The following is a 22,821-nucleotide window of genomic DNA, read 5'->3' as shown; positions in this document are numbered from 1 at the left end:
GTAATTTTTGGAAAAGAGTGCAGGAGAGTAGAGTAAACGATGCCAGGGTTCCTTCCGACTCTGAAATTCCGTGATACACTGAGCTGTCTTTCTCTTGTGGAAGTTTGAAAGCCATTTGATAAAGTTCTCTTCATTTTTTAGAAACTTGCCCCGCTCTGGAATTCTGCATGTTCAGGTTACTTTTGGACTGTCAAGATGACAGTTCCTTAATTTGGGTTCCATTATTACCACAGCAACTGGTTTATTTGTATAGCTGTCCACACCTAGAGCATTTTCACCCTATCATTTCATTTTATCTTCCGTGAAGCTTGTGGTGTGTTTCCCTTAACTGTTCGAGAAACTAAAGCCCTTACTCTGAAGTCTCTGTAAGCCTCCCTCTTTGATTTTGAAGCATGATTGTCACCCTCACAGAAAGCTCTTTTGAAATATACCATTCGTTTAATCCTGCTGGGTCACATGCTCTCTCACGAGTTTCTGAAATATCTATTCCTTGTGTTTATTTCAGAGCCAAGGCACTGATGTTTGAACTGGAAACTTCAAAACTTTTAATAAGAGTCTTCAGGATGGGTTTGAACTAGACAAGCTAGAAATTTCTTTAGAACACCAGCTCTAGCATGCATCTCCCACTTTTGGCTTTCCTGGAGAGGAGCTTGAAGAGGTGGTTCTGCAGACAGCCACAGTGATACTCAGGAAACCAGAGGAATGGATTTGACTTTTCTACTAGGATTCTCTGTTATAGTTTCTCCCTGAGTTGTAAGAGGCATGGAAATATACATGAAACTGAAGAACCTGCAAGGAAGGGAAGTGGAACTTTCCATGCTGAGTGAAAACTAACCAAGTGGCGGTTGTGACTGAAAACACTGAAACCCACCACGTCCAGATTCACTGGATTGGGGGATAGAGGAACGGTCACAGCTAGGGAGAAAGCAGTGATACCGGAAAAGAAAAGCTAAATGAAGAGAATGAGGATGACTGCACAGTAGATGGCCACCTCTACCTCCACAGAGACAAAGTCAGCCTCGTGGTGAGTAGCAAGGCCTGCCATGGCATAGCTTTTGCTGGGCTATTGGTTAGAGTTTTGGGGTTAATTGAAAATCCCCAGCCAGATTGTGTTAATTTTATTAACATGACAATAAAAATGCCATTTTCCTCAGAGCAGCTGAATCAAGCACGTGAGCCATCGCTCTCCAAAGCTAACGTGTTTGAACCTTGCAAGCCTCTCCCAATGTTTGAATGAGTCTGGCATTGCTGGGAGATTGTAGAAAAGATAGCCACAGCCTGATCATGCAGCCAGCTTTGATGATAATGTGAATATTGTAGTCTTCAATTTGCAGAGATGAGGTATGGTTGCATTTGAGAATTACACCATGAGGAGAGGTTTGGCCAGACTGGGTATCAAAGGGTATTACTCAATGTCTGTCTGAAACCCAGTTCCCTTCTCAACCCTAAATGCGTTAATCCTTTCCCATAATTAGGTTTAGCAAACATCAGTCATAGAGGAGATGAAGGTGAAAAGCAGGTTTAGCTAGAATTAGCAGGATTTAGTGACTGATTATTTATGTGGAAGTCAAAAAGATGGAGCAGTTCAAAATGACACCCAAGTTTTCTTTTGTGTGCCCACACAAGCAGGGATGCTTTCATCAAGAGAACGTGGGGACAGGGGAGGATGGGGTGCACATGGAGTTTCTGAGTTGGCTTTGAAACTTTTTTGAGGCTTTTTGATCTGAGCTTACCCTGCAGCCAGTTGTACATCCAGCCTTAGGTATTGGGAAAGTGGACAGTGCCAGAGACCAAGTTGGTGCTTTATTTATTTATTTATTTATTTGTTTGTTTGTTTTTGAGACAGGGTCTTGCTCTATCCTCCAGGCCAGAGTGCAGTGGCATGATCTCAGGTCACTGTAGCCTCAATCCCCCAGGCTCAAGTGATCCTCCTACCTCAGCATCCCAAGTAACTGGGACCAGAGGCACACCCCACCATGCCTGGCTAATTTTGTCTGTTTTTTGTGGAGATGGGGTTTCACCGTGTTGCCCAGGCTAATCTCAAACTCCTAAGCTCAAGCAGTCCTCCTACCTAGGCCTCTCAAAGTGCTGGGATTATAGGTGTGAGCCACTGTGCCCAGCCAAGTTGGTGCTTTTTCATCAGGAAGGCAGGGTGGGAGCCATGGAGGGAGGCTTCAGAGAGGGCATAGATCCAGGGAAGAGAGCAGATGACACATTGGTCCCATTGCTTCTTTATGCTATAGCCTCATAAATGTGTTCTCAGAGACTTAGAAGTAAAACAGGTCCAGCCACGCTCAGTAGCTCACACCTGTAATTCCAGCACTTTGGGAGGCCAGGGCAGGATTATTTGAGTCCAGGAATTTGAGACCAGCCTGGGCAATATAGTGAGACTCGTTTCTATAAAAAATTAAAAAAAAAATAGCCGAGCATGATGGCACACTCCTGTAGTCCCATCTACTTGGGAGGCTGAGGCGGGAGGATGGCTTGAGCCTGGGAGATTGAGTTTGCACTGAACCGCAATCGCACCACTGCACTCCAGCCTACAGGGCTACAAAGTGAGACCCTGTAAAAACAAAACAAAATTGAGGCCTGGCCTTTGAGGTGTTTGTTTTATGGTCTTAAAGAGGTAATCAGATAATAACATTATGTAATATAGTTATACTGCAGTGTAGTCTGTAAGAGTCTTTGAGGAAGAACAGAGGGTCATGGAAATTCAGAACAAAGAGATATCTCTGGGCCGAGGGAATCAGGAGACGGTTAATGAGGAAGTGTGCTTGAATGATACTTGGTGAGGTTTGGCATGGTAGAGAGGAGTTCAGAGTTTCTCTGTAAATTCTCATAGGCCCCTGTTTTTTCCCTGTTACGAACTTATGGACTCACTATCCTGCATTGAAACTGCGTGTTTGCTCAGCAACCGCGGAGCACACTGTGGGCCCTCAGTAAATGTTTAAGTGAATGCATGAATTCCTGGTAGAAGGGCTGTTTCTGGAAATCTTTGTGCTCAGCACTTATGAGGAGTGCATCTAATACATCCCTAACTTATTTTGTTATCAGAGCCTTAAAAGACAGCGTATCAGACCATGTGGTTGTATAGTTAAGGTTCAGTGTTTCAAATAAGAGCAGTCATTGTGGGCGCCTCGTTTTTTTTTCTAGCTACTCGTGTCTTCTCCGGCAGATGGTCTAACGGCTGGATAGAGGCATATTTTTAGTTTGAATTTCCTGCGCTTACAGAATGGTTTTATCTAATTTGTAGCTACTGGGGTTCTTTATTCTCTGGGGCCACCTGAAGGCTTTCAAACACAGTAATGAGCCCTCCTTGGGCTGGGAAACAGGAAGCTGTGTTTTAAATGCCGTGATCACTGGATTAAAGGAAACATGGCTCCACTCTGTTCTCTTGCCAGGTGGAATTATTTTTTTCTTTATGATGGTTCCAAGGTAAAGGAAGAAGGCGATCCAACAAGAGCTGGCATTTGTTACTTTTATCCTTCCCAGGTAAGCCACACAGCATTTTATTGTTCAGTGAGGATCCCAGTGCCTCCAAATGGTGACTTTTCAAAAGTATAGGGTTTACATTAGGACAGTTTGGCTAATCCAGACAATGACATTTCTACTGTCTTATTCGTAGTTGTACTATTTCTTGTTGTTCTGGTCTTAAAATTTCCAGGCAGCTCGGCACTTTCATCGTCTTTAGCTTTCTATTTCCATCATGATTTTTGTCCGCCTCCCTCTACCCCCAATTTTTTGATCAGCTTGGTTTTTAAAAGTTATTATTCTGCTGGGCACAGTAGTTTATGCCTGCAGTCCCAGCTCTTTGGCAGGCTGAGGTGGATGGATCACCTGAGGTCAGGAGTTTGAGACCAGCCTGGCCAGCATGATGAAACCCTGTCTCTACTAAAAATCCCAAAATTAGCTGGGCGTGATGGCACGCTCCTGTAATCCCAGCTACTTGGGAGGCTGAGGCACGAGAATCGCTTGAATCCAGGAGGCAGAGGTTGCAGTGAGCAGAGACTGCGCCATTGCACACCAGCCTGGGCAATAAGAGCGAAACTCCATCTCAAAAAAAATAATAAGTTTGTATTCAAACATATACAAAAACAGAGAGGCAAGTATCATGAACCCTCATATGCCATCAGTAGCTTCAACAATTATCAATACTTTGCCGATTTTTTTTTTTTTTTTTTGTGATGGAGGCTCACTCTGTCACCCAGGGTGGAGTGCAGTGGTGTGATCTCTGCTCACTGCATGCTCCACCTCCCGGGTTCATGCCATTCTCCTGCCTCAACCTCCCGAGTAGTTGGGACTACAGTCGCCCGCTACCACGCCCGGCTAATTTTTGTATTTTTAGTAGGGACGGGGTTTTACCATGTTAGCCAGGATGGTCTCGATCTCCTGACCTCATGATCCACCAGCCGCAGCCTCCCAAAGTGCAGGGATTACAGGCGTGAGCCACCACGCCCGGCAATACTTTGCCAATTTTATGTGACCTATCTGAACCTCTTCTTCTCTCTCTTTTTTTTTTCCTGGAGCAAATTCTAGATGTTGCGTCATCTCACCAGTATCAAGCAACATCTCTAACTGAAAAGGGCATTATTTTGAACATTACCACACCTAACGAAAGTTACAGTAATTAGTAACAGTAATTCCTTAATATTACCTGATACCCAGACTGTATTCAAATTTTGCCTTATTGTCTTGGATATTACTTATTCTGCTCTTCCTTCCTTCCATGCACCCATACTTCCATCCTTCCATTTCTTTTTCTTTTTCCTAATAAGGATCCAAACAGCATCCACATATTCTATTCGGTTATTTTGTATTTTAAGTCCTTTTAATAACAGTCCTCACCCAGCCACTCATCTTTTTCCCCCTCCTCTATGCCATTGAATTATTGAAGAAACCAGGTCATATGTGTAGTAGAGTGTTAGAATGTCCCACACTCTAGATTTGGCTGATTTGTTCCTCATGGTGGTGTCATTTAATGTCTCCTATCCACTGTATTTCCTTTACATTAGTAGTAAGATCTAGAGTCTTGGTTAGGTTCAAGCTCAGTTTTCTAGGTAAGAATTCTTCATGGGTGGTGTGTGCATTTCCTGTGTATCCCATACTGTCTGGCTGTCCTGTGCGTTAGTTAAGGCTAAGGTTGATTAGGAGATTCTGTACATTCCCTCCTGTGACTGTGCTCTGACATGGATAGTTGGGTTTAATCTGCATCCCTCTGGCCACTCTGTATGGGGGATTTGAGTAGGAGTGAAAGGCTCATGCTTCTGCTAAGCATATGCCTATAATCCTAGCAACAGAAATGCGGTTCTGTGCAGTCATCTCATGTGTTCCTGCTGGGTGTTCTCTTAGGGTTCAGTCATCTCAGGTAGGGGTTGGCAAACTTTGTAAAGGGCCAGAAAGTAAATATTTTAGGCTTTGCAAGGCACATAAGGTTTCAATCACATGTTCTTTGTTGTAACCTTTAAAAAGTATAAGAACCATTCTTAGCTTACAGGCCATAGGAAAACGGGTAACAGACTGGATTTGGCTTGCAGGCTTTAGTATGCTGTAAGAAATGACTTAAGAGTTCAAGAATTTCAGCTTCCTATCTGGAATGTGCTCCTTTCCCACAGACCCTGCTAGACCAACAGGAGTTGCTTTGTGGACAGATTGCTGGAGTTGTCCGCTGTGTTTCTGACATTTCTGACTCTCCTCCTACTCTTGTTCGTCTGAGAAAACTGAAGTTTGCTATAAAAGTTGATGGAGATTACCTTTGGGTAAGTTGAATGGCAGAATCAGTGCTGAAGTGTTGCAATGATAAGTTTAGGAAGTTATGTTGTTTCTGAGTCTTGAATTTAGAATTATCTGCCCCCACCAACCTCATCCATGTACTGTGTTTAGTAATCACCCTCGCTTCCTGTCGTACTCTCTGCAGGTTTTCATCATCAAGTGCTTTCCAAAACATTTCTAACATATTCTGCATTGCACACAGCTGGTTTCTCCTTTCCTTTCAAAGACAGGCCAACTTGTGGAAATTCTGTTTGCTCTGTGTTGTAAATTGAGTTTTTATCATCATCATTTCTTCTCCATGCTCTCTACACTTACTGGGTAAGTGACCCAGAAAAAACTGATAGATATATGTTAGGTTTTAGAGAACCCATTAAAAAAAAAAAAGAATATTGCTTGAGTCCAGGAGTTCAATATCAGCCTGGGCAACATAGTAAGACCCCCGTCTCTACAAAAAATTTAAAAATTAACCGGGTGTGGTGGCTCATGTCTGTGGTCTTAGCTACTGGGGAGGCTGAGGGGAGGATTGCTTGAGCTTAGGAGTTTCAGGCTGCAGTGAGCCATGATTGCCACTGCACGCTAGCCTAGGCAACAGAGTGACACCCTGTCTTAAAAAAAAAAAAAAGAATAAAAATAATTCCTTTACATTCTAATAGTAGCATATAATCTAAAGTGCTGTTTCCCATGGCTACATTTATTTTAAGGCTTCCTGAGGTAAAGGGATGCTTAAGTGTGGGATGCTGTATTCAACTTTGTAGGTATTATTTCCAACATTTTATTATGAAAATTTTAAAAAGTACTGAACAGTTGAATTTTACAGTGAATACTCATATACCTCCTCAATTCTACAATTAGCATTTTATTATAGTTGTTTTATTACCTATCTATTCATTCCTTTATCCTCCCATTAATTCAAATTATTTTTATTTTATTTTATTGAGACAGGGTCTCAATCTGTTGCTCAGGCTGGAGTGCTGAGGTGTGACCTTGGTTTACTGCAACCTCTGCCTCCCAGGCTCAAACGATCCTCCCATCTCAGCCTCCTGAGTTGCTAGGACCACAGGCATGCACCACCATGCCCGGCTAATTTTTTAAACTTTTTCTAGAGGCAGGGTTTCACCATGTTGCTCAGGCTGGTCTTGAACTCCTTAGCTCAAGGAATCCTCCCGCCTTGGCCTCCCAAAGTGCTGGGATTACAGGCACGAGACACTGTAACCCAGCCCCAAATTATTTTGTTACAGTTTTCAAAGTAAGTTGCACACATTAGTGTACTCTCCACACAGATACTCTATCATGCATATCATCAACTAAAATTTAATGTTTGGGGCTGAGCGCTGTGGCTCAGGCCTGTAATCCCAGCACTTTGGGAGGTCAAGACAGTCGGATCACCTGAGGTCAGTTCAAGACCAGCCTGACCAACATGGAGAAACCCTGTCTGTACTAAAAATACAAAATTAGCCAGGTGTGGTGGCACATGCCTGTAATCCAGCTACTCGGGAGGCTGAGGCAGGAGACTCTCTTGAACCTGGGAGGCAGAGGTTACAGTGAGCTGAGATCACGCCATTGCACTCCAGCCTGGGCAACAAAAGCGAAACTCCATCTCAAAAAAAAAAAAAAAAAAGAAATTTAATGCTTGTTTGTGGTTACATGCTTTACAGGCGTCTGTCTTGCCACTTAACACTTGTGAAATTCATTCATGTTGTTGCATCTATCAGCGTTCGTTCCATTTTATTATCAAACAGTATTCCGTTGTCTGAATATATCACAATCTGTTCTTCTTTTGATGGACATCTGAACTGTGTCCAGTTGGGGATATTAAGGATAAGGCTTCTGGGAACATTCCTATACAAGTATTTTGGTGAACACATGTTTTCATCTCTCCTGGGTAAATATCCAGTCCTGGAATTACTGGGTCATAGAGTAGGTGTATGTTGGATTTTATAGGAAACGGTTAGACCTTTTCCTTCAGTGGTTGTACCATTTTACATTCCTACCAAGAATGTATGAGAATTCCAGTTACTCCACATGCTCATCAGCATTGAGATTGACAGTCTGTTCATCTTAGCCATTCTGCTGGATGTGCAGTGGTGTGTTATTGTGGTTTTAGTCTTCACTTCCCTGATGACTAATGATAGTGAGGCCTTTTCATGTGCTTAATAACCACTTGAATATCTTCCTTTGTGAAGTGTCCATTCAAAGCCCTGCCCATTTTTTAAATTGGGTTTTATTTTTTTAATTGAATTGTAGTTCTTTTTATATCCTAGATACCAGTTCTTTGTCAGATACATCTTTTTGAAATAATTTCTCCCAGTTTGTGGCATGCCTATTAATTTTCTTGTTGTCTTTCGATGAGCAGAAGTTTTTCATTTTAATGAAGTCTAACTTATCAATTTTATCTTTTTATGGTTATTGCTTTCTGTGTCTTGCCTGATTAAAAAACCACTGCCTACTCCATTGGAGGAGATAGTCTCCCTTTTTTATTTTTTGTAAGAATTTGATAGTTTTAGCTTTTAAATTTAGATCTGTAATCCACTTTGGGTTAATATTTGTGAATGGTGTGAATAGAGGTCAAGGATCTTTTTTTTTTTTTCCACCTGGATAACCAGTTCTTCCAGCATCATTGTTGAAAACATTTTCCTTTCCCTATTGGGTTTCCCTTTGGTTCCTTTGCCAAAGATCAGATGACCATTTAAGCATGGGTCTATTTCTGGACTCTTTTCGGCTTTTCCACAGATCTGTTTGAAGATTCTGTGTGAGTACCACACTGTCTTGATTTCTATAGCTTTATAGTAAGTCTTGAAACCAGATAGTATAAGTCCTCCAACCTTATTCTTTCTCAAGATAGCTTTGGATATTTCAGGTTCTTTGTGTTTTCATTGTACAATCAGTTTGTTGGTTTCTGAAGAAAAGCTGGTGGGATTATGATTGGAATTGCATTCAGTCTGTTCATCAATTGGAAGAATTGAACACTTCTTACATGCCAGACTGTTGTAAGCTCTTGGATTACATCTGGGAACAAAGCAAAGATCCTTGTGCTACTGTAGCTTACATTCAGAGGGAATTTTTGTTTATTTGTTTTCTGTCAGGGTTTATTAGTTTAAATATCTGATGATTCCCTTAGGACAGATTCCTAGAGGTAGAATTACTACATCAAGTAATAGGAACTTTTTCAGGCTCTTTAAACATATGACCAGATAACTTTCTAACTCAGCAAGTACTTTTTTTTTTTGAGACGTTGTCTCGCTCTGTTGCCAGGCTGGAGTGCAGTAGCGCAATCTCGGCTCGCTGCAACCTCTGCCTCCCAGGTTCAAGCGATTCTCCTGCCTCAGCCTCCTGAGTAGCCGGGACTACAGGCGCACACCACCACGCCCAGTATTTTTAGTAGAGACGGGGTTTCACCATGTTGGTCAGGATGGTCTCGATCTCTTGACCTCATGATCCATTCAAAGTGCTGGGATTACAGGCATGAGCCACCGTGCCCGGCCAAGTATTTATCTTCTGTGGAACTAACCACTACGCTCAGCATTTTGGAGATCTAGGACTGGGAAGATTGCGGTCAGTTCTTGCTCTTAAAGCACTCTGTCCAGCTGGAGAAACATGATGGCCATTCATGAAGGAGTTTGAGTCCAGTCCATTGTTTGTAACGGAATCCAGATTAAACATCTACTGTCCAAATAACAGTCCTAACAGTGCAAGGGTCAGAAAAAAGGTCAGCATTATTGGCTCGAGGTAATAGAACAGACCTCATGGAGATACTGAAATCGGTGGTGGGCACTGAAGGTTATGAGTAAGTTCTGGGGAAATGAACAATAAGGAAGAGGACATTTGAGATTGGAAAACATGAATTGAGGTACAGAACTTACTTGTCCGTGGAGATTAACTTGGCCAGAATGAAGGGTGTGGACTCAGGGACAATAGAAGATCAATTTCGATGGGCCGGTGAAGTCAGGTAATTGAGAGCCCTGGATGCCAGGATTCTGGGCTTGGACTCAAAGAGAAGGAAGATGCTTGTCTTCCTGGTTTCTCTCTTTACAGGTGCTGGGCTGTGCTGTGGAGCTCCCTGATGTCAGCTGCAAGCGGTTTCTGGATCAGCTAATTGGATTCTTTAATTTTTACAATGGACCTGTTTCCCTAGCTTATGAGGTACAAGTATGGGGTTGAGGAGTCTTACATTGGGCCTCTTTGTAAAAACCGGTATTGCCAGAATGCAGCACTTACTCTGGGGTCTTGTATACTTCATATAAACACATTGTGTCTGGGGACAAGGTCAGGAGCTCTTGGAGCCCCCTCATGCCTTTGGGCCTAGTGGCATAGGTCACATTTATTCCAAATGTTTATCCCCATCTCCTCCCTGGGATGTTTAAAAAGCGCAGGCCCTGCTTGCCACCCCCACGTGGCAGGCGCCGTGGATCTGTGTTGGGATAGGTTTAAAACAGGTCCTCCCTTCCGGTCAGTTTCCTGTGTGAGGAACAATTTTTGAGGTAGTTGGGACTCTGGCCAAAGAATCTGTCCCTCAAAATCTCAGATATTGACCTGAGGCTCTTTCTGTTTTAGAACTGTTCTCAGGAAGAACTGAGCACGGAGTGGGACACCTTCATCGAGCAAATTCTGAAAAACACCAGTGATCTGCATAAGATTTTCAATTCCCTCTGGAACTTGGACCAAACTAAAGTAACATTTTCATCCTCCTTATTCATTTTATATGTAAGACTAGGGCTTCTGGATACTTTTTTAATATTCCTGAAGTGAACTATATCTGGAAAAGTGAGTAGAATGTCACTTCTCAGGCAGGGCCATGACACGGCAGGTCACCTCTCAGCCTCATTTCCCTTATCCAAAGAATGGTGTCAGCATACCTGCCTTCTAGAACTGTTTTGATGATCAAGTGAAGCAGTACCTCAAATGACACCAAGTAAATGCTCAGTAAAGGGAATTAGTATTTTGTCCATGCCTCAGAAGTGTTGAACTCAGTAATCTGAAGGCCGCCTCTCTTGATATTCATATCATATGATCTAGTTATTCTCAGCATCAAAAATGCCCAGCATGAACATTTCAAAAGCAAGGTTGCTGTCTTTGAGAGAGAATGGTTGGGAACTGTTTTTGTATCTCTGAGCCGCTCCGTTTGCGGTTGGCACTCAGTGAAACCTAGGCTGCTTGTGTGGCTGGCCTGACCACCTGTGCTGCCCCATTAAGAGCCAGCTACCTGAGCCCTGACTCACAGCCCTCTCCTGTGTCTCACTGCGATAGTAAATAATGTCCCTGTAGCAGGGGTGTAGCACTGTGACTCAGCCTTCACAGAGCATGACTCCACCAGACATGGGGAAGGGTTTTCCCTGCTCCAGTCTGGAAAACTTCCTGTAGCTGGCCCCAGAGCTTTATAGAATGGCTGGCTGGGATGGCACAGTCTTGAGGCTATGAAGAATAAACTTCTTAATGTGTCAGCAGCTCTGGAGGCTCCATTAACACTAGTTGTAACAGCTGGTGGATACTTGCTGGTTCTAGCTGGCAGGTGGAAGTCTGAGGAGGCTGCTGGTTATTGCTGGCTCTTCCTGACCAGGTCCAGATGCTTTTCTTGTATTTTTAGGGACTTCTAGGCCCCTGACTCCATACAAGGAATGTGGAACTGAGGCATATTTCCCCGAGTGAAAGAGCATGATGTTTTCATTTTATGTGATGGAATAGAGTCATGGAACCTGGTCAGACATCAAGCTACCTTTATCACCATGGGGATTGTGCTTCAGAAGGAAAGTGGAGGATAGGGTAGGTGGGTTTCACCTGGTACCATGACATGTATTTATAGGATACACCCTCCTCTTCTGCTGCCGTGAGGTCTTAGCATTGTCAGGGTAGATAGTCAGTCTCCCAGGCCATCTACTTTGACCCCTTTGAATAGCCATATGCCATATTTGCTGCACCTTCTAGCTTCTGGACAGGCCTCCTTGTTCTAAGAATTTGGCATTTAGTGGTGTCAGCAGTTCTGAGTATAGAGAGGTAGAATAGTCCCAAGCCATGGCACAGCTTTCACTGTGTGACACATTCTCCTTTTCCAGGCTTTGAGCTACACCCTGTCCAACTGTTCTGTACAACCCTTTCCCCTTTTCTCCCTTCCTGATTGTGAGCATGCTGATGGGTGGGCATGATGCCTCTTGCCCTGCACAGGTGGAGCCCCTGTTGTTGCTGAAGGCAGCCCGCATTCTGCAGACCTGCCAGCGCTCGCCTCACATTCTCGCTGGCTGCATCCTCTATAAAGGACTGTGAGTAACTCCAGACCCCTTTCTTCCAGCCCCATTCCCTTGCTGCACAACTGACCATCAGCCACCTCCAGATCACAGTGGGGAGCCCAGTCTCTGGCCAGTTCCAAGTGGGCTGGTTCGGCAAATATCAGGTAGTTTAGATTTGACTTAGTTTAGAAAGACAGGTGTGTGCCTGTCTTTGAGCAAAGCTGAGAAATTGGAAATAGTTGTGTTCAGAAAAGAGTTAAGAATGTCCCTATAATTCTCAGTATGGGGCATGCTGGAATAGTTGTCAGTCTGCAAAATGCTAATGCAGAGTCCCGAGCATTGCCAGCAGCCAGCACTGTAGTCAAGAGGCATGGAAGGGGCCTGCTGTGACCCTCCTCCTGCTGCCCAGAGACCCTGGTGTGCTTGCCTCAGCTCAGCTCTGCAAAGCAGCCTTACAGGCCCTTATCCAGCTGCCTTCAAGCCTCTTGGCTGGGCCAGTGTCTTGGTTGGCCTCTGAGAATTCACTTCACTTCTTCATGTAGTTGGAGGGCTTCTTGGTGAATCTGAGTGCCCAAGAGCCACTCTAGGTCATCTAAGGCCTCTCTCCTCATGGAGGGTTTGCTGTCACAGCCCAGGGCAGGCAGGGCCATTGCGCTGTGCCCGGAGCTTCCTGAGGAGCAGGCGACTACTGTGCAACTGGAGAAGCACTGAGGCTCTCGCAGGGGCCCTTGGGCCAGACAGGCTCGGCCCCAGATCCTGCCTTCTTTCGCCAGCCATGCGGCCTTGGGCAAGTTGCTTAGCCTCAATTTTCTCTTCTGGGAAATAGACATCCCTTGTGAAGAATGAAATGAGATGACAGATGCGGAAGAACCGAGCATGGACCCTGGTGGGCTTTGCACTCTTCTTCCTTGCCCCAGTTCTTATCATGATGGTTCTGAATCAGCTGTGGGATTTCCAAGTTCGTCAGTGACATACCCACCAAAGACAGTATTTTTTTTCCCCTTTTCTCATTTTGCATTTCTTAAATGTATATATATATTTTTTTTTCTTTTTTTTTTTTTTTTGTAGGGACGAGGTCTTGCTATGTTGCCCAGGCTGGTCTCAAACACCTGGCTTCAAGCGATCCTCAGCTTCCCAAACTGCTTGGATTATAGACATAAGCCAGTGCACCCAGCCTGTATTTACATTATACGGCTAATACGTGAATACGTTTTCACTGTAAACAAATCAATCAATAGAGGAACACACAGAGCACAATTTAAAAGCCCCCCTTCTTTCTTCACCGTTTTTGTTTGTTTGTTTGTTTTTGAGACACAGTCTTGCTTTTTTGCCCAGGCTGTAGTGCAGTGGCATAAACACAGCTTACTACAGCCTCGACCTCTTGGACTCAAGTGATCCTCCCACCTCGGCCTCCCATGTAGCTGGGACAACAAGCACTTGCTACCACACCTAGCCAAGTTTTTGATTTTTTTTTTTTTTTTTTTTTTGTAGAGATGGGGTCTCACTATGTTGCTCATGGAGGTCTCAAACTCCTAAGCTCAAGTTATTCTCCCACCTCAGCCTCCCAAAGTGCTGTGATTGCAGGAGTAAGCCACTGTGCCCAGCCTCTCCCTCACTCTTAACCTGTCCTCACCATTGGCAGTTTGGTGGGCATCTTGCTCTTTCTGTGTGTTTGTCCCCACCGGTACATGTATGCATATATTGCTTTTGTTTATTTTTGCTATCTCCTTAAATAGGATCGCATGGTTTCTCAATGCATATAGTGAAGATTTCTTTACCGGTTCATATGGGTCTACCTCATTCTTATGAGGACTGCATACTTTTTGGGATTCTGGCTGTGTTGTGCTTTACTGTCTTGTTGATGAACATTTTGGTGGTTTACTCATTTTTTAATTGTTTTTACCATTCTCCCTGTAATGAATATTCTTATGCATACATCTTGGTACAAGCTGAGTCAAAGGGTTTGGATATTTTAAATGTTGGTAGGAACTGCCAGAGTGCCCTCTGTAAGGGTTTTACCAGTTGAAACTCCCACCAGCCAAGTTCCCAAGATCCTCGTCAACACAGGCTGTTAGGCACCTTTAAAATTTGGAGTGTTTTGGTGATTTCGTCTCATGGTATTCTTGTTCTGTGTGTGACCTCCTAGGATTGTCAGCACCCAACTCCCGCCATCCCTCACCGCCAAGGTCCTGCTTCACCGAACAGCACCTCAGGAGCAGGTATTGTAAAGTCCACCCACCTGGCTGGACAGCATCCCCCAGAGCACCGGTCACCGAGCCTGAGGCTGGAGGGATCAGGAGCAGAGGCCGTGGAGCAGTTGTTTCACTTGGTCTTGTCAGGACCCCAAGTCCTCCAATGTCATTCTCCTCAGTAGTGAAGCCATTGGCGAGGCTGAAAGAAAATGTTTTCTTCCACGAGCTAGGCCTGAATAGTTGTTTTTTCTTCAAACCAAGGAAATCTTGGTTGAATTCGACTTCCCATAAGAATTTGATGTCTCTTTATGTCAAAGAGATGTTAGACTTTTCAGAGACAGACTGTAAAGGATGTGTCTTTAGAAAGATTTAGGGGGTTGGTCACGGTGGTTCACACCTGTAATCCCAGTACTTTGGGTGGCTGAGGTGGGCAGATCACTTGAGGTCAGGAGTTCAAGACCAGCCTGGCCAACATGATGAAACCCATCTCTATTTAAAATACAAAAATTAGCTGGGTGTGGTGGTGCACACCTGTAAATCCCAGCTACTTGGGAGGCTGAGGCAGGAGAATCGCTTGAACCTGGCAGGCAGAGGTTGAGGTGAGCTGAGATCGCGCCACTGCACTCCAGCCTGGGTAGCAAGAGTGAGACTCTGTCTCAAAAAATAAAAATAAAAAAATAAGGAAAACAAACTCTTCTCAAATACTTCCATTTTATATTTATTTAATTGTTTTTATATTGAAAAAAAAGTCATGCATGCTCATTGAGAATAAAATTGCCCATCTTTGAACTGTACAGGGATAACCACTGCCAGCATCTGGCATATCTCCTTCCAGTCCTTTTTTTGTTTTGTGTATGAAGCTGTGGTTTCCAGTGTATCATGAGGCTCTCTTTTTACATGTATTAGTTGAACAGGCATGTAAAATGCTGGTTGGGCTCTATTCAGCCTCCTCAGCCACTGTGGCTATGGGTGTCAATTCGAGTAGCCTTTCTGGGAAACACTTTGATAATGAGAACGTTAAGGATGCCCTTTATTTTCTTCCTAATAATTTGACTTCTAGGAATATATCTTAAGGAAATAATGTAACTGCTGAAAAAAATTTATACTCAAAACTTGATCACAACAAGCTTTATGAAAGTGGAAAATCAGACAAAACTTGAATGCTTAAGGTAGGAGGTGGCAAATTATGGCCTGTGGGCCACCTGCCTACAAATGAAGTTTTATTTGGCTGCTTTTGAGCTATAATAGCAGAGCCAAGTAGGTGGGACAGAGACCATATGCCCTGCAAAGCCAAAAATATTTACTGTCTTGTCTTTTGCACAGAAAGTTTACTAATTACTGGTCTAAGGTAGGTAAATGATTAATTTACTCATATCACTTAAACCTTCATAAAATTTTAATCAGCCGTTTAAAATGGCCAAAGATGTTTTAGTGGCAGGAATTGCATGTTACTGTTTTAAGCAGAAATATGAAATTTTATATAGTGTGGCCTCAAAAGTATAAAAAATGCATAGGCTTAAGGAAAAAATACCCAATATTAATAGTACTAGCTTGGGGATGAGGGATTGTATGTGATTTTTTTTTCAACGCTCTGTCTAGAGTAAATTGAGGTTAGGCTTAGTAATCTAAAACATGGTTTTTTAAAAAATCACCAAAAAAGGAAGAACACCATATCATTCTAAGATTGAAAGTCATTTTGGCTAGAAGAGCAGTTCTTGTTTGGTTTGGTTTTGTTTTGGTGGGTTCTTTTGGAACCCTCAGATTGAGACGAGAGATGTTTTCATTTTTGAGAAAATCATCAGGTTTTAGGCCCTGATTATGAACCAGAACAAATGAGAGATCGGGTATAGCATTTTGTTTAAGTCAAATCCTTTATCGTGAGAGTCACAGTACTTCGACATTTTTATTATAATGGAATTTATGTGAATTCTACATCAGGGCTGTGGCAGATGTGACTGTATTCTAGAATATGAGTTCCCCAAAGGTGTAAAAGAGAACAGGAATCCTCAATTTTATTCCCAGAAGGGAGAGAGACTGAGAAAATCAGAATGTAGAGTGTGATGTGAGTTTGGGTGGAGCTGCTGCCTTGCAGCCTGTGTGGGCCCAGATTCTTGCTTCATCCCAGCCATAGTGGGAGCCAGCAGCTTGGGGGAGCTTCTGTTCCATCTGCTTGGCTCTTAGCATGTGGTTGGGACAAGCTTTCTGGGCCTGGCTAAGTTTTATGAACAGATGGCACAGCAAATTCCTGATGGTTAGGTCAAGAGGAGAATGTGGTGCCCAGCGCCAACTTCTGTGTGTGTTTGTTTTCAGAGACTCCCTACGGGAGGGGATGCCCCGCAGGAACATGGTAAGTAGTGAGGCACATGGTTGCCTCTTGAGAACGGCCGTCTTTTATGCTACCTACCCCTGTACAAGTTATGCGAAGGGCCAAGCCATCTGCATGTTTATTTCCTCTGCTCATAATAGGAAAATGGATGTTATGGAGCTTCAAGAACCGAGTTACCCACCAGAACCCTAATGGTAAAGCTACGATTTTAGACATGCTGTCAAATCCCTGCTTTCAGACCCTCCTTAACTTCATATTGTGAGACTGCTCGGTCAAGTGCCAGGAGATTGTGATTGGGAGAGGGTAAGGCAAACAGCGACTGCCAGAAAGACCTTTTGCAGGATGTGGAGGCGTCCTCAGGAGAGTTATTTCGATTTATTCTGAAGCCTGAGTTGGAGCAGATCCCTTTCTTAGCTTATATCTTCTTCTTGTGAAAGTGCTTTTCAACCTTTCTCTCCCGAACATCTTCCTTCTCCAAAGCTGGGAGTCATGTTGCCTGCAGGGACTCTTTCCTTACTGGGCCCAGGAGTTTGAGGTGCGGTTTGGCAACCTGTGTCCTGGCTGAGGAATGCACTCACAGCACCCCTTTCCGAGCCCGCGTGTGGGTTGGATGCATCACGCCAGTGCAGCTATTGCCCCGCTGCCCTCTCTGGCTCGGGGGAAAGCCCTGTTCATATTGCTTTGCAATTCCAGGAGCGGCATTGCCCCTGAATGTCCAGATTATCCCTGTTTTTGTGACCAAAGAGGAAGCCATTAGTCTCCACGAGTTCCCGGTGGAACAGATGACAAGGTAATGGAGTGCACAGAGAGTTAACCTTACACCACGCCTGAGGGACCCCATCGCGTGATTGGTTAAAAAACAAACCTCTGATACATCCCATCGTTCCTTAATTCCATCTTCCCCATGCCCTGTCTTGTAAAGGAGCATCTGAATCTTGAGTTTGTTAAGAAACAGAGTGGCATAGAGAGATGACATTGGCTTTCACATCCCAGCTCTCTTACTTATACCAGCTATGGGACCTTGGGCAAGTCCATTCCCTGCCTGAGCCTCAGTTTTTTCATCTGAAAAGTAGACACAATAGTATCCCTTTGATGAGTTCATTGTGACACTTGAAAATAGTATATGTACAGCACCTACTATAGGGCCTGATGCGTAGGAGACCTTCCAAATGTGGGTCAGTCTTATTCAGTGGGCTCTGCCATTTTCAGTAGGTGAGCCTGGTGTCACTACGTAAAGCCCTATTTTTACTCTTGTGATTTAACTCTGGTGGCCTCTTAGGCTCTGTGGCCTCAGGCACCCCCTTGTCCTTGATGCCTGTGCTTTAGTCTTCACTGTGGAAGGGCACTTGCCCTGCAATCTGTCGACGTGCCCCTTCCTCACATCTCTCTTGTTTGCCAGGTCTCTAGCATCTCCAGCAGGACTCCAGGATGGTTCAGCCCAGCACCATCCAAAGGGTGGGAGCACATCTGCCCTGAAAGAAAACGCCACTGGCCATGTGGAATCCATGGCCTGGACCACCCCAGATCCCACATCCCCTGACAAAGCTTGTCCAGATGGCAGGAAGGAGAACGGATGCTTGTCTGGCCGTGATCTGGAGAGCATCAGGCCCGCAGGACTGCACAACTCTGCCAGGGGTGAGGTTCTTGGCCTCAGCTCCTCCCTGGGGAAGGAACTAGTCTTTCTCCAAGAAGAACTCGACTTGTCTGAAATCCACATTCCAGAGGCTCAGGAAGTGGAAACGGCCTCAGGTCATTTTGCCTTCCTACATGTGCCTGTTCCAGATGGCAGGGCTCCTTACTGCAAGGCATCTCTCAGCGCCTCCAGCAGCCTGGAACCCACGCCTCCTGAGGACACAGCCGTCAGCAGCCTGCGCCCTCCCTCTGCTCCTGAGATGCTGACCCAGCATGGAGCCCAAGAGCAGCTCGAAGACCATCCTGGCCATAGCAGCCAAGCCCCCATTCCCAGAGCAGACCCTCTCCCCAGAAGGACCCGCAGGCCCTTGTTATTGCCTCGCTTAGATCCAGGGCAGAGAGGAAACAAGCTTCCCACGGGGGAACAAGGCCTGGATGAGGATGTTGATGGGGTCTGTGAAAGCCACGCAGCCCCTGGTCTGGAATGCAGTTCAGGCTCAGCAAACTGTCAGGGTGCTGGCCCCTCTGCAGATGGAATCAGCTCCAGGCTGACACCAGCAGAGTCCTGCATGGGGCTCGTGAGGATGAATCTCTACACTCACTGCGTCAAAGGGCTGGTGCTGTCCCTGCTGGCTGAGGAGCCGCTACTGGGAGACAGCGCAGCCATAGAGGAAGTGGTGAGTGTCCTCAGACCTTCTCCTGCCCCTCTGCGGCCTCTGCCGATCTCCTGTGCTTCCCTCACAGCACTGTGCCAACACCCAGGGAAGAGATAAAGGCTCAGCCCTCAGTTGTGTGACCCTGGGCAAGACGTTCTTGTTTAGACGATGGAGGTATTACCTGCCTCTGTGGGTTTTTGTAGGGGGTAAGAGTGAGTCAAGCGCATAGCACTGGTGGTGCATTGGCATCCAACAAGTGTTGGTTCTCTTCTTCCGCTGTTTCTAGTTTTGCAGAGCGCAGGCCTTGGAGAAAGGGAAGGCCTGAGATGGAATCCTGGCCCTTGTCCTCTAGCTGTGTGAACTTGCCCACAGACCTTTGTCCCCTTGAGCCTCGGCTAACTCCTCAGTCACGTAGGGATGGTGGTAGACCTTCCTGTTCCAGATGCAGTGAGATAATGCAGGCAGAGACTGCACGCATACGTGCACAGTCACTGTTGTGCTGCCCCTGCTCATGGCCTCATTTCCTAGCCTGGACAGCTCTAGGTTCCATGTCAGCTGGAAACTCCTCTGCAGTGTGTCACAGCCTGGGTTGGGAGTTCCCTGGAAACCCAGTGTTTCCCTCCATAGCCCCAGCATCGTACCTGATCTGAAGCTCCTTCCTAGAAGGCTGGGACGTCTGAAATCCTGCCTGGCTCTGGAGGGCTCTTAAACTATTGCAGCCCCTTCCCCGCTTAGAGGCTTAGAGTGGTAAACTGACCTTCCCTGGGGCCCACGCTGGAGATTCGTTGCTATAGTAACAGCCTTGCTTTAGTAGGCAGGGAAAGTGGTAGCAGTAAGAACAGCAGGTTGAAATTGCTGCAGGGCAAATGGTGTCTTGGGGCTTTCCTTGTTTTTATTCTTACATGTGTATTATTCTAAGCTGATCTTACTATCATGCAGGGCTTGTGACCCTCCATAAATGAGCTAGTCACCTTGAAATACAGAAGAAGAGATAAGACTGCACAGCAGCTTCCTTGCACAGAGCTCCTAGCAAGAGAATGCTCTCTGGAGCTGTCAGGCTTCTCTGTCCCCTTTCCACAGATGCTGGATCACTGAGTTGCGGCTCATTTGCTTCCTGTATCCCCATTCACCATAGCTAGGAGTGACTATCCATCTCCTTCTTATAACAGTGCAGGGAGTTGTGGCTGCAGTGTTAAACGCCTCATCTCCCTGCCGATGCCTTGGTTTTCATGATCTATTCTGCACAGTGTCGAGCCTTAGAAATGTCATTTTGAAGGGCCCAGTGTTTGAATGCAATAAAGTGGATATAATACCTCTCTTTTTACCTTCCCCCACAAAAAGGAAAAAATAGCCCGGGCTGCTCTTTGAGATGTATTCTGCACCAACTATATGTGAAATACTTCGCATCTCTTGTTTTAGCCAAGCCTTAGTACAGTTCTGGGAAGGAGGCATTGTAACTCCCATTTTACCAGTAAGAAAACAGCCTCATTGAGATGAAAAGACTTCCTGCAAGTGGCAGGTCCAGAATTCTTGCTTGTTTCTGGTTCCCCATCCCAGCCTCTCTGTCCCCCCACTGCCCTGCCCTTGCAGTGATAGCTGGGAAGCTGAAGAAAGGGGGTCAGTGTCCTGCCTTCTGTGGCTCGTGCTCTATGGCCATATCCCCTGCTTTGTCAAGGTCTATCCATGCTGTTACGACATCAGCCTCCATGGGCTTCTGTGGAAAGCAGGGTTTGATGCTGGCTAGGCCCCGGGAAATAGACTGCAGTTTTATGGAAGAGAAAAAGCTAATCTTTTCTTTTCTTTTTTTTTTTTTTTTTTTTTTTTTGAGATGGAGTTTCGCTCTTGTTGCCCAGGCCGGAGTGCAATGCTGTGATCTGAGCTCACTGCAACCTCCGCCTCCCCGGTTCAAGCGGTTCTCCTACCTCAACCTCCTGAGTAGCTGGGATTACAGGCATGTGCCACCAGGCCCGGCTAATTTTGTATTTTTAGTAGAGACGGGGTTTCTCCATGTTGGTCAGGCTGGTCTCGAACTCCTGACCTCAGGTAATCTGCCCGCCTCGGCCTCCCAAAGTGCTGGGATTACAGGCATGATTGCACCCATCCCTGAAAAGCTAATCTTTTCTAGTACGGAGTGACTAACTTTGATCAGCCCACTGGTTTGAGAGTGGGTTTGTTAATCAGACCCAAAGGATTTCTGTTTTATAATCGGGAAGAGGTGTTTGATTGCCTTTTTGTCCCAGACTAGCCTTGAAAATACTTTATCTGATTTCCCTGCAGCCCCTCTGCTACTGTCTAGAAAAACCAAATACCCCCAGTTATGGTGAGCACACCCCTTTTGCAAGGGCTCCTTAATGATGTTACATACTGCCAAGCTGCCCTTGTGTCATTTGGCTGTCTTGTCTTTGGGTGGATCAGCTTCCACAGGGAGTGGGGGTAGGGTGAGGGGCAGCAGGGGTTGGGATGGTGGAAGGAGCCGTGGGTGGAGCAGCCAGGAGGGTTGGGATTGGGGCTGGAATTCCCTCAGAGGGAGCGGAATAGGCTCACACCAGGGGGCAGCATAGAGCCGCTGATAGTCCATTACTCAAACCCCAAGATAATCTCATTGACCTTCAAACAGTGATCAGATTAATTATTTATCACTACAATAGGACATGGAGCTTCTGTGTACAGTACATGAGGCTTGAAGTTAGTGTGAGAGTGTTGCCATAAAACATTTTATGAAAAAACACCTTCCCCCAACTGGGAAACCGGTATCTCTAAGTGAATGTGTGTTCCATGCATTGCTCCTGCTGCACGCTGTGTCACACACTGACATTTGTGCCACTTGCTTTCGTGTGCGCTAGAAGTCAGAGAACCCGGGAATTAGCCTCAGCTCTGTGTTGCCTAGGGCTGTTGTGAGGATCACATTATGTAGCAGTATATATCGGTGGCTGGCAAACGTTTTATGTAAAGGACCAGAAAGCAAATATTTTCAGCTTTGCACAGCTTTTCAGCTCTGCTGTTGTAGTACAAAAACAGCCATAGACAGTATATAAATGGTATGACTGTATTCCAGTAATTATTTATGGACATGGAATTGGAACTTCATATAATTTGCACATGTTACAATATTATTCTTTTGACTTTTTTCCCCAACCAAGTAAAAAAATATAAAAACCATTCTTAGGTCTCAGGCTGTACAAAGATAGGCAACAGGCTGGATTTAGTTTATAGGCTAGAGTTTGCTGACCCCTGGTATGTATGAAAGCACTTGGTTATCAGTGAAAATTATCCACATGTCATCTGACATAGCATCTTGTGATTAACTGTGTTTTTATGGTTAAGTGATCCTATCTTGAGTGCAAGTTAGGCAGAAGATTTTGGAAGCAAAGCTCTGTGCTTGTGGGGAAACAGTTTTTGGCATGGCTCACTCTCTGTTCTTAGTGTTTCTTCCTCTGGACACCAGCTCAGCATGGAAGGGATGACTGTTAGCAGGTTCTTGAGGTCCAAAAACTTTCAGTGAGGCTGTGGTTTGACTTCAGGTGAATGCTTATGTGTGCCCGTGCGCGTGTCGGCACATGCACACACATCTGTTCAAATAAGAGGCTCAGTGTTAAACGCAGTGTTGGTCAGGCTCTCTCAGTGATCTGAACATGAGATATTATGATTGTCTTTCCTGAGCACATACCTTTTTACATAGCTCTGCACCCTTGGTTTAAACCAAATAGCTCATAAATTGGCAGTGCTTGGCATTGGATGTGTTCATTTATTCATTCATTTAGTGGATTCATTTATTGAGCACCTACTAGGAGTCAGACACTCTACTAAGCATTGAGGATACAAAACTGAGCGCATAGAAAATAACTTCGTATGTCACACCTATTGACTTGAAATATCATTTCTGAGACTTTCATACAGGAAAACTGATTTAACACCAATATACTCCCAAAATAACATGTAAGCTTCATGACATTTACTTCAGAAGCATTCTGTTTGCATCTCTGTACTTTTTATATGCACTTATTTTTCTTACATAGCTGTTGAAAAAT

The 22,821-nt window shown here is 45.0% G+C and overlaps 1 protein-coding gene across 16 annotated transcripts in view; it reads left to right on the top strand.

Moving 5' to 3' along the window:
• The window catches only part of HPS4 (HPS4 biogenesis of lysosomal organelles complex 3 subunit 2), a 32,399-nt gene that overhangs the window by 1,137 nt on the left and 8,441 nt on the right, over window positions 1–22,821 (top strand). For 8 of the 16 annotated variants that reach the window (XR_008622527.2, XR_008622528.2, XR_003026624.4 and 5 more), the window contains exons 2-11: window positions 506–1,024; window positions 3,402–3,492; window positions 5,613–5,756; window positions 9,802–9,909; window positions 10,321–10,437; window positions 11,926–12,020; window positions 14,134–14,206; window positions 16,490–16,526; window positions 17,199–17,295; window positions 17,905–18,814. Coding sequence is in view for 10 of the 16 variants with exons in the window: in XM_024927068.4 (XP_024782836.1) it covers window positions 984–1,024; window positions 3,402–3,492; window positions 5,613–5,756; window positions 9,802–9,909; window positions 10,321–10,437; window positions 11,926–12,020; window positions 14,134–14,206; window positions 16,490–16,526; window positions 17,199–17,295; window positions 17,905–18,814 (1,713 nt within the window). In the remaining 6 variants the exon portion in view is untranslated. Of the gene's footprint in view, window positions 1–505; window positions 1,025–3,401; window positions 3,493–5,612; window positions 5,757–6,071; window positions 6,088–9,801; window positions 9,910–10,320; window positions 10,438–11,925; window positions 12,021–14,133; window positions 14,207–16,489; window positions 16,527–16,645; window positions 16,700–17,198; window positions 17,296–17,904; window positions 18,815–22,821 lie in introns of those variants that run through there. The other 8 variants (XR_010111742.1, XR_008622526.2, XM_014343271.4 and 5 more) reach the window with 3 other exon arrangements.

The sequence above is a fragment of the Pan paniscus genome, chromosome 23, assembly GCF_029289425.2.
Source record: "Pan paniscus chromosome 23, NHGRI_mPanPan1-v2.0_pri, whole genome shotgun sequence".
In the NCBI taxonomy this organism is placed as follows: Eukaryota; Metazoa; Chordata; class Mammalia; order Primates; family Hominidae; genus Pan; species Pan paniscus.
Note: the sequence above shows the minus strand (reverse complement) of the source record. Positions and strands in the feature narration are given on the sequence as shown.